General features: G+C 39.0%; 1 protein-coding gene across 1 annotated transcript in view; it reads left to right on the top strand.

Moving 5' to 3' along the window:
* The window catches only part of rab32a (RAB32a, member RAS oncogene family), a 13,913-nt gene extending 3,099 nt beyond the window's left edge, over positions 1-10,814 (top strand). The window contains exons 2-3 of the mRNA XM_005734463.1: positions 7,030-7,307; positions 9,550-10,814. Of these exons, the coding sequence (XP_005734520.1) occupies positions 7,030-7,307; positions 9,550-9,699 (428 nt within the window). The 3' untranslated portion in view covers positions 9,700-10,814. The remainder of the gene's footprint in view (positions 1-7,029; positions 7,308-9,549) is intronic.
* The last annotated feature ends 103 nt before the right edge of the window (positions 10,815-10,917 follow it).

Below are 10,917 nucleotides of genomic sequence, written 5' to 3'. Positions count from 1 at the left end.
CATGCTAGCATAGATTAGGGAAGGTGTGTGGATCTGGATGGTCTCACCAGGTAGGACGACTCTGTTATTAAACTGCGTTATTCACACCTACATCAAGGCCTGCCTTGAGGACACTTTGAGGATAAAATAAGTAACGACACGTGGGTGTAAAGGCTAAAAGCTCGAGGTGTAGTTGCCAAGTCATTAAGACCATTAATGAATGGCCATTAAGCCATTTAATGTACAGAAAAGGAGGAGGAATAATCATCTTGGCAACACTGAAAGCAACTTCAGAGCTTCTTTGTCTTTTACCGACCTCACTAGTGATTACAGTCTAGGAGGAATAACAGTAATCAGAGGACTGTACAACATCGGGGAAGTCAGTGTGAAGCATGCAGGTTTCCCACCCCTTTTCCACTCACAATTGCTACTCTCTCCTGGATTTACTCAAGCCAGTGGACACAATGATTACCGCTATGGCATAGAGTGAAAAGGCCTGCACCTTTTGGGCTCAAACATTGAAGTGATGAACGGTTTCACATTAATGGGATGTGTGCAGTGACTCCTATTGCGGTCCAAACTTTTTGTCCCATTAGGTCCCTCATTTCACCTGAACTTTTTATACCTCAATGATAAACTTCTCTTTATCTCATAGCGCTGCCGCTTTCTAACAGGGTTTGAAAAGTAGACGCTACCCAGGACGAGGTTTCCAACATAGGTAAACTAAGGAAGAATGAGAAGGAGAAGTCTAATTTTTAATTACTTTTGCAAAAGTACCCCAAAACTGAAGTGTTCTGTACAAAGAGGCTTTTATCTATTTGTTTGCACAAGAGCCAAAAAGGCTGGCGAGGAGCTGTAACCGATTTGATGATTTGATGCCGAATGTTTATGTTATCAGTAATCTGAAGAAACAGTCACTTATTTCGATTACAAATACCAAGAAAACAGGGAAAATAAATCAGTTTTCCGTTACTAGAAGGGATTTTTTTCAGTCTCCCATTGTGTTTGATTTGACACTCTAAAAACTTAATGGTATGACATTAAGCATAGTGAGAAAAACATATACCCGTGATCAAAATATGTAATGTTCTCAAACATTTACACAACTGATTCATTTGCTATCAAAACAGTTGCTGATTAATTTTCTGTCAGTGGTCTAAAAGATTCATCTTCTTGCTGTTTGTGCTCTACTCGTAAACGACCGAATGAAGCCAAATCACTGCCAAGCAATTTAGCTCCTTTTGCCAAGTATGACAGTGCATACTAAATGTGACACTGAGACGTTTTCAAGCGCACAGTGTGGCAAGCAGTGCAGCCATCGACGGAAATGGAAGCGAAGGCAGAAAACACAATGTACCGGTCGGTGCGAAATGAAAGGAAATACCAAATGTAAGTGTCTTTGTAAGGTGTTGGACAACCTCAAGGTGCCAGAACAGCTTTGGTGGTTTTCGGCATATATTCACACATCTGAAGTCTAAACTCTCTTGGACAAGCTGAGCACCATTCTTCCAATTCTCTCATTTGGTGATGATGAAGACCAGTGCCTCACACCTAAAGCTTTTCGTTTCCAATTGGGCGTCCAGATGCAAATCCTGTAATGTGTGATTCACCTTTATTTTCACACTCTTTGCCTCTCTGCTTTCGGACATCTGGATTTGTTGTTGTTTGCCCAGGTTGTCCTTTAATATGCCACTTATCTGTTTGTATATAACGGGAATAAATCTGATGCTTGTCATCAAATGTATATCTTAAGTAGATCATCAGTCCTTAGATTGATTAAGGATTCAGTCACCTGGGCCTAGAGGCCAGTCATTGACACCCAGGCAACCGCTGGTTGATAGGGAACAGTGCGTGCTCCGGGATCAGAGAAAGACTTCCTAACCACTTGCCAAGTGGAAGTGACTTAATTTGTGACGTACAACCCAAACGGAAACAAAGACCATTAACCTTCAAAGTATAAAATGAGCCTTTTGAAGTGTTTGGTTGCAGCAGTAGGGCACAACTTTTACCTAAAAGGTGAAAGTTCTCTGTTTCCAGCACTTTTTCAAGTTTCAGGAAAACTCGTAGACTAAACTCAGGCAAGTCAGTGTCTTTTATTCAAACTACAGGGAACTGTGCTAATGTGCTAACAACCAAAGGAATCACAAGGAGATTTTTAATACAGCACCCTCTTTGTGACCAGTCCCCTTTGGCGTTGTGTCAGGAAGGTCATCCGGTTGCCGTATTACCTCATAAGTTACCTGATTTAATGGTAGAGTGGTTGTGTTCTTTTGGCTGTTATCGGCAGTTGTAGTAGTAGTAGTAGTAGTAGTAGTTACTGACATTTTGGTCACTTTTTGGTGTATTCTTACCACCAACAATAGAGGTTAAGACCAAGAAACCTCTCCCTACCCGTTCTATAAAGTTGCACAGATTCCCACAGGGCTGTCAGCGGCAGTAGCACTGTAATTATGAATTAAATTTCTAAATTAAGGTGCACACAAAAACCTCTTAGCACAAAGTGAGGAGGGAAAAAAGGCTGTGGATTCAGTTCAGACTGTTCAGCGGTAAAGGCTGTAGTAAGCTGTAGTAAGTCATGTCTCACATGCTGCTCTGAGGAATTTGAACGTGCCAGTCATGTGTTACGCTCTTTTGAAACTCATGCTGAAGACTACCTTCGTGACTGGGCCCGATGTTGCTACTTTAGTGTTGATGGGGGGAGTGTGCGGGGAAGTTTTTCAGCCAGTTGCTTCCTAACAGCAGACGGTGACTGCTGCTGTTGTTACTGCCATGTCTGGCTTGGACAGTTTCTATGGTAACCCACCCACAGGATAGCAATATCTACGAACGAAGAGGAAACTAGGGTTGCTAGGGCTTTGGATAATGATGAGACTTCGCTTTATTTCAGTCTCTCCCACACAGCAAACAGAGATGATACAGTGAATCTAACTAAACCATTTCAATTTCATCAAGTACTTCTGTAACTGAAAATTGATGAAGATTTCATAAGCAGAGTGTCTAACTGCACTTGAGGTCATGCATCCGTGTTTATCAGTGTGGTCGACTGAATTAGAACAACCCTGTTTAAAGCCCTTGAAATTCAACAAAGTTTGTTTTCTCTCTGGGTAGATTTAGTTTTCCACTTCTTTAGTTTTCGATGCTGTTGCCTAATATTGTGCTTTTAATGCAGAAGCACACACCTTTGTACTTTCCTGATATCTCATGCTTCTCTGTGGCATGCTCTGAGTAAATATGCAATTCTTGCTCAATCCATTCCCATGTTTTTCTGCTGATTGGGTTAGGAGCATATGACACTCGTTACTGCTTTTAATGTAATTAAATTTGTTCTTTTTTAAAATAGTAAAATGTCCTTGAAAATTGCTTTTACAGGAAAGTAAAGCAGCTTGATAGATGGATCTCAGATAGAAAATCTGTAGTCTGTATCCATTTAGAATTTTATTTCCTATGAAAATCCATACAGTGAAAACGTTTTTTAAGCTGTAAACGCGCGAAGCAGAATAATTTAAAAGAACTGCAACACAACAAAGGCCAGGCATCGCAGGATTTGCATTTAACTTAAGGTTTGTGACTTTTAGTGGTTCCACAGTGTAGTGGTTTACACATTTGCCAGACAAGTGGAAAGAAAAGATGGGAAAGAGCCTGGAAGGAGACACAAACCTCTTGAATCATGAAGGGCATCTGATGTAGAAATCTGCCAAATCAAATACGTGGAGCAGCTGAAACTACCTAAGGTTACCTAAGGTCAGTGACTCACATGGGAAAAACCACAGCAACTTGGGAATGCCCTGAAAAGCAAACAAAAAAAACCCAAACAAACCCTTAGACAATCGTATAGCAGCCAGGTATGTGGAGCAACCACAGCAGTCGGAGTATCTGAAAGGTTAGTGAGTGATATATGGAAACCTTGCGATTACCCGAAAAACTTCTAATCCAGTTTTTGACAGTTCGGCAACTTATTGCTTATTGTGCAATGTTTTTCCCCCCAAATTCAAGATAGAATCATAAAACATAAATTCTTCAGGACAGTGTTACAATTCTCGCCAGCAAGCAGGCACAAAGAATGTTTTCAGGATTTGTTTTTCCAGATCTTGTCTGTTTTTGGACCTTTTGGAGAAGATTGGATTGATTTTAAATATGCTGTTGTTATACTGTTCCCTAATCCAAATTTTTTTTTTACTAATCTGAATAAAACATGCTCTACTATATTTTAAATCAACTAATACAAGTGAAAATATTTGTAAATATCAAAACTAATCAGTGGTCAGCATTGTTCTGTCACTCCATTTGGGCAAAATCATATGTCGTCCTATAATACCTTGCAATGAATGAAAAGAAAAGAGGCCTTAAAAATTATTAAGACAGTACTTCCATCTATATTCTGCCCTTGCCTTCGCTATCCTGGATGTATGAGCTTTACAAGGCTTGGAAATGAAAGCCTTATTTCAGTCTATCGGCTCTTTATCCCACTGTGTCGTGTCTCTGGTGAATTCACCTGGGGTTATATCAGCTAAAATTAGACTCTCAATTATGAGCAATTACCGTCAGGCCTGTGGGCCCCACAGTGTATTCACTCTCTTGCTCACACCCGCACTGTGCCACGCCACTCCAGTTTATTGCGTGACTGGGTAAGTACAGTAAAGTGAAAGTGCACTGGGTAAAGCTTTGCTCGCACTTCCTCAATCTCATTTTTGCTTCATTATTTGTTTGTGACTCAATAATACTAAAGACTGCAAATTATCTAACACGCTGAATACTTGGAACTTTCCCTGGAGCAGTGTAGCATAAATATGTGCTAAATCCATCACATGTTATCTCAAGCTTATCGTGGCCTGCTGTAATTGCAGACACTCGATCTAAATATGATAAACGAGCAGGTGCTTTAAAGGCTTCATTTGTGGTAATATGCTAAGTAACTATACCTCTGGGGGTGACCCAATATTTGAATAGTTAGTTAAGCATAGCATATGGACTGAAATGTCCTCAGCAGCACCAGCAGCAGTCTTAATCATGTGATTACAAAGGCAAGTTCAAACTGGGTGCTGTTGTAAATTTGTCCCCCATTAGAAAATTAAAAGACCCGTGTTTTTCTTACATGCAAGGGCATTTAAGAGCCAGGGCCTCTTAGAGGAGCTGATGTTGCCTTACAACTAGGAACCATATGCAAGAGAGCATATGTCCGAGAAACTGTTCACATAGAGATAAGATAGATATGATTTAAAAAGTAGAAAAGCAAACATCCTTATCTAAGTTTTGACGTTAAAGTGCTTTTGTTATATCTGGTAAATTTAAACCACTGGCTCTTGACAGGAAAAAGATTAAATCTGTGGAGGAATCTCCAAAGCTGTATGTCTAAAAAGGAGCTCGTGCTTGTGCTCAGTCCTACTAGCTACTAGTGGTTTTAGGTTGGCGCAGTACTGACACACTGCACTGAAATATTTAGACTGGCCCATTTAATGAGTGCGAGCTAAAGCCTTGTAACATTATAAAAAAGTGTAATCAAGTAACCTAATAAGTCAAATATATGCATATATAAATTGACAGAGTAAGTTTTATTTTGAATGCGATGTAGTGATGCTGGTATTTAACTCATCTCTGCTCTATTGCTCTGCTGAACAAGGATACTTGCCTGCTGAAACATCAGTGGCTTCCATGCATAAACAATTCAAATAGAGCTGTGTCCTACTTTCATTTCTTTTATTGTTGCCAACAATTGTCTGAGCCTACTAACAACCCAGCACCTGATACAGTTCACTGCAATCGGTATATTCCTGGCCAATGGAGACTGTCCAGAGATATGAAGTATCACAAGTTCCAAAGCTGTTGCTACTGGTACCTTCTGGAGGTTGCTTTGCTTACAAGCTTGCAGTATTTAAAAAATAAAATAAAAATGGGTGCCCTTCATCCATCACTTGCATCAAAGTATCAACTGCTTGACTTCCCACCAAAGACCATAAAGATGAACCATTAATGATGCGGCAACCCCTTAATTCTTACAGGGACATTTTGGGAAAGTAATTAAGACCTAAGGTTATGTAGTTCCTAAGACAGTTTTGGTATTTCAGCTGCCTGATAAATCTGCACACTATGGATGTGTAACACTTGTATGTTCCTTGGAAAAAGCCTTTTCCTTTGTACACCTTTGGAGATGTGGTTTAAACACATTTTAGAGTGTACAAGTGCATTGCATGTGCTGAACTCCCTGCACACCTGAACTAAAGTGAAATAACACAGGAAGGTTAAAGCATGTAATTCAGTTCCTAGTATTATTTACTTACCCCCAGGGAGTATTTCCTCTTTAAAGTTTCATTTTAAAAGTGCAAATAAGAAAATGGAAGTACTCAAGTACTGAGGTTTCAGTTATAATTACAGTTATTCTATGAAACTGTAAGCATTTCCATGATGTTTTGGCATTTAAAAAGCATTTACTGCACTGAGTATAAAATCTGTATTCTTAATAGTTGGTTGATTTAAGGATCCATATGTAACAAAACCAAAGGAAGCAATTGGTCTTCACTGGTTGTAAAACTCTTAATGAACTGGGGTGAAAAACTGCCTTAAAGTGATTCAGATTGAAAGTGACACACCTTATACTGCTGATAATTTCCCTTGCTTTGGCTTGGTGAAATATCACCTCAGATTTTCTTAGAGGATAACTTCAGAGAGTAGGCTTATTATAGTGGCAGATTACTCCCGTCATTCATAGTGTGTGTGGATTAAACCCGTGGCAAATGAGAAAAATAGGTCAAATAGTAACCATCTCTATCCTCGTCATTTTTGGCCACATTTAGAGGCGAAATTATTTCATTTCTCACCAAGTTGTTACAAATTGGAGTAAGAAATGACAAGTCCGAGTACTAAATATTTATTTCTTCAGATACTGTTCTGTTCATTTCAGGTGAATTATCACATGTCTTTGCAGGGTCCATGATTTTTTTATTTAATTTTTTTCCTCTCTCACAAACTCCAAATCATATTATTTATCTTTTAGTTGCTTTTAGCTGTTTTGTAAAAACTGTGCATTTACCGCTGCATCCTTTTCCCACCCCTCAGGTCAAGAGCGATTTGGGAACATGACGCGGGTGTACTACAAAGAAGCCGTGGGGGCATTTGTGGTGTTCGATGTAACAAGGGGCTCCACATTTGACGCCGTGTCTAAGTGGAAGCATGACCTAGACAGTAAGGTGAAGCTGGCTAACGGCAACCCCATCCCCTCAGTGCTGCTCGCCAATAAATGTGACCAGAAGAAAGAGAACTCCAACAGCACAGCTCTAATGGACAATTTCTGCAAAGAAACTGGCTTTCTGGGCTGGTTTGAAACCTCGGCTAAGGTGAGAAAGTGCCAGTGGACAAAAGCCGTTTAATTTTATATGCATTCCTCTTTAGAGCTGGGTGACGCTCTTCTTTTTAAACTTGTGTCCTCTCATATTTATTCTGCACTTTAAAACATCCTACAGCAGCATGAAATGAAAAGTTAAGGCAGGCTGAAATATTTCCTTTAAAGTCAGCCGAGTCATTGTTAAACATGATTAGTGCTGGATTCAAATCACGTTTTACACGTGAATGTTACTTGTGTTCAATAACAGCTTTGTGCTCAGTGCTCATGTAGCAAAGTCAGAATAAAAGGAGATACTTATTCTTTTACTGAACAGATTTTTAAAGACAGGAAATCCTCAAAAGTTAATCCAAAGAGAAGTGAGACATCTTCTGTGTGGCGTAATCACGTTAGGTTGACTGTAGTTATTGTGAAATTGTTACACGTTCTTGTTTTTTTTTTTTTAGTCAGAAGCCGATTCAGCAGTTGTTCATGTTAGCATTTTTGATTCAGAATTCAGTGTTACATATGGAGGCTTGTAAGTAATTTGCATTAGATTAAAGGGCTGCAATCTGTTTAATGACTTCAATTAAATTACCAAATACATTGGAACAATTAAATTTCTTTTCAAAAAGACAAGCATCAATCCAGCTGTCTTTGGCATGCATGCATGCATGCACAATATCTGGTAAAAAAAAATTTGTTGGACAGCTGGTGTGATAAGGTATCACATGACAGTGATGGATGTTACAGCCCAGAGCTGCAAGGATTAGAGGGATAAAGGTTTGAATGATAATGTTTTGTAGTGTTTCTTTTCAACTTGCGCCAAGATGTCACTGGTTTGCTATTACTATCTTGAGATTGCTGCCATCTTGCACTTGCTTTGTAAGCTAATTCTCATCTCTCTCTTCCACACACTTTCATTTAAAGGTCCCACATCCTACTGCTTGGAGATATATTAATGTTAATGTTGTTTGTTCTCTACGCCCTTTTAAGGGACTGTTATCCACGTAGAAAGAAGGGAAATTCAGATACGCTCGTACTTTACAAAGTTTAGAAAAATCTTATAACTCTTTGAGAGTGGATTGGAAATAGGGCCTTTAAAAGGTAATTAATTAACTTACAAAATGTTCCGATAGGTATAATATTTCCATCTGAAATAAAGTGTAGTGCTAAACTTAGTTGTGCTAAAAGTTCTGTGCCTCGGTTGTTAGTACATGTTGTAGAACTTTGTTTTGTGATCATGAATATTCTACATTTTAAGACTCCAGGGAGACCTCTTTTTTTTTTTCTCCCTCAGTGAGCCTCTTCCTTCTTGGAAACTTCAAAATGACAAGCCGATAAACCGGGAAATGCCTACAGTCACGCACATGTACATTTCAAATAACAAACATCCATTATGTTTCCATGTTGTGGAATGCTTTGATGACTCTGGAATCAGCTGTTCCCATTTAGCTCATTCTAAATAACTGTTGTTCCTGGAGCTGTGCTATGTACCGAGTCATGTGACGTGTCTATGTGGGCGTGTGATGAGTGCAGAGCCAGTTCCTTTCTGTGGATTAATGTTTTGTGTGCCTGTCACACTTGCACTAAACTCAACCCACAACAACCTGCGACTGGGATTCTGTTAATAAGTGCCAAACTTTCATGCTGATTTAAATGACGAAGAGCATATTTTCCCTAATACAGTACAAGGGGAAAATGCAAAGTCACGGTGAACTATGAGTTATAATGTCGTCAACAACCACATGCCATTACAATTTATTAAAAGAAATTACTTTAAGACTGGCTTGATTGAGCTAGCATACCAGTAAGTACTGTTTTTAGCTCAGTAGTCTTTAATAGAGTAAATACTACAAACCAGTTTATTTCATTATATTTTAAATCTTTATTTTATTTCTGTTTGCCTTTTTTGAAAACATCTTTGCTACTGTAGAGTCTGAGCAAAATCCATAAATATTCATTACCTCTTCAACCCATGCTATGACAGCTTTTGGGCCACAGTGTGAAGGACAAAGGCAAACAGTGATTTTCAGCCTGTCTCTGCTGGTCTCACTTTTGCCTTCTGTTACCCAGCTAAACAGGCTGGTTCACATAAAGGGCTTTCGTGAACTTCTGAAACTGCTCTGAGGACCATAGTGCAGGCCAAGGCAGAGGAAATTTCCAGTCTCCATACATACTGTGCTGCAAATGACTTTTTGTTTTAATTATGATTTTTTTTTATCACCTCTCTAATATATGCTTTGACCTTTCTATAGGACAACATCAATGTGGATGAAGCTGCTCGATTCCTGGTAGAGAACATCTTGGCTAACGACAAAGGTTTGCCATATGAGGAGAGCAATGGAGACAGGATCAAACTGGACCAGGAGACTGTGGCTGCTGAGAGCAAGTCAGGCTGCTGCTAACACTCAATCCATTCACATTAGCCTCCCTTTGGCACCCATCCAGCCTGTGGCTTCTGCTCTCTATTGCAGCCTTGGAGAGGAATATATTTTTTGGGGTTGTTTTATTTTTTTTGTGTCTTCAAAGCTCCAGGAACTTCTCTCTTCACTGATGCCCATTTGACCTCTGTATCCGTAGTTTTTACACAGATACATTTTATTTAGCTTTGCCTTAACCGTTCCCCTTCTTGTATCTACACGACTCTTTCAGGATCTTCGGTGCTGTCTTCATGTTAGGGTGCATTTCACCACCACCAGCAAACCTCGCTTCACTCACTCACCCCTTGTTGTTCTGACAGCCTCTGAAGGCTCGAGACTGTATCACACTGTAGAAGGGTTCAATCTAAGCAAAAGGCTGAGAAACCCAAGCTCTAAAATAACCTGTAGCCTTTCAAAGTCTGTGTGTTTTCTTTGCTGTACTTTCTCTCAGCCTCCTTCTGTTTATTTTTGTCACCCAGCAACAAAAAAGTGTCTCAGAACCAACGCAGGTGGACTTTAATGGCCCTTAATTTTTCATCTTACAGCAGCAAATCATGTTTGTGTCTGTAGCTTTTCTCTTTTTTTAGAGTACCGTGTAAAAAAGCAAGTAAATGGGCATCTTAGTTAAGTATTATCTTATTAGAAATGTGTTGTCTTAATGCCATATTTTCTCTAAAAGTGCCTTAATTGATTCATATTTTAGTGAGGCAATGGATCGCGCATTTACTTTACACAGAAGTATACAGCCGGACAATGAAGTATTTCAGTAATATGAGTAATAATAAAAACTTTAATGATGATACTAAATGAGACAATAGGAAACCTTTCTTTGATTGTCTCTCCACTGGTACGATAGTATGTTCATGTATGTTTCAGTATGCATTTTTAAATTGTGTTGGATTATGTATTGTATAACTTTGGAATTTGTGAAAAGCAGAAACGGACTACAAGGACTACGCTCAGTCGTCTTTTTGGATGCTAATCTGTTGAACTGTTCAGATGAAATGCAAAGGATTTTTTTTAAAAACACGTTTACATGTAGAAATACTTAAACAAAAAAACAAAAAAAACTCAAGACCAAAACTAGAATAAACATTCGAACAGGTTTGTGCTGTCCACTTGTGATTAACTTGTCTGCTCAACTGTATGAATTGATTAAATGTGTTTATCGGAACTCTATACATATGTAACAAGAAAAGGACA

The sequence above is a fragment of the Pundamilia nyererei genome, unplaced genomic scaffold (assembly GCF_000239375.1).
Source record: "Pundamilia nyererei isolate P.nyererei 1_Seehausen unplaced genomic scaffold, PunNye1.0 scaffold00058, whole genome shotgun sequence".
NCBI classification, from domain to species: domain Eukaryota; kingdom Metazoa; phylum Chordata; class Actinopteri; order Cichliformes; family Cichlidae; genus Pundamilia; species Pundamilia nyererei.
The sequence above is the reverse complement of the archived record's forward strand: the minus strand, read 5'-3'. Positions and strand labels throughout refer to the sequence as shown.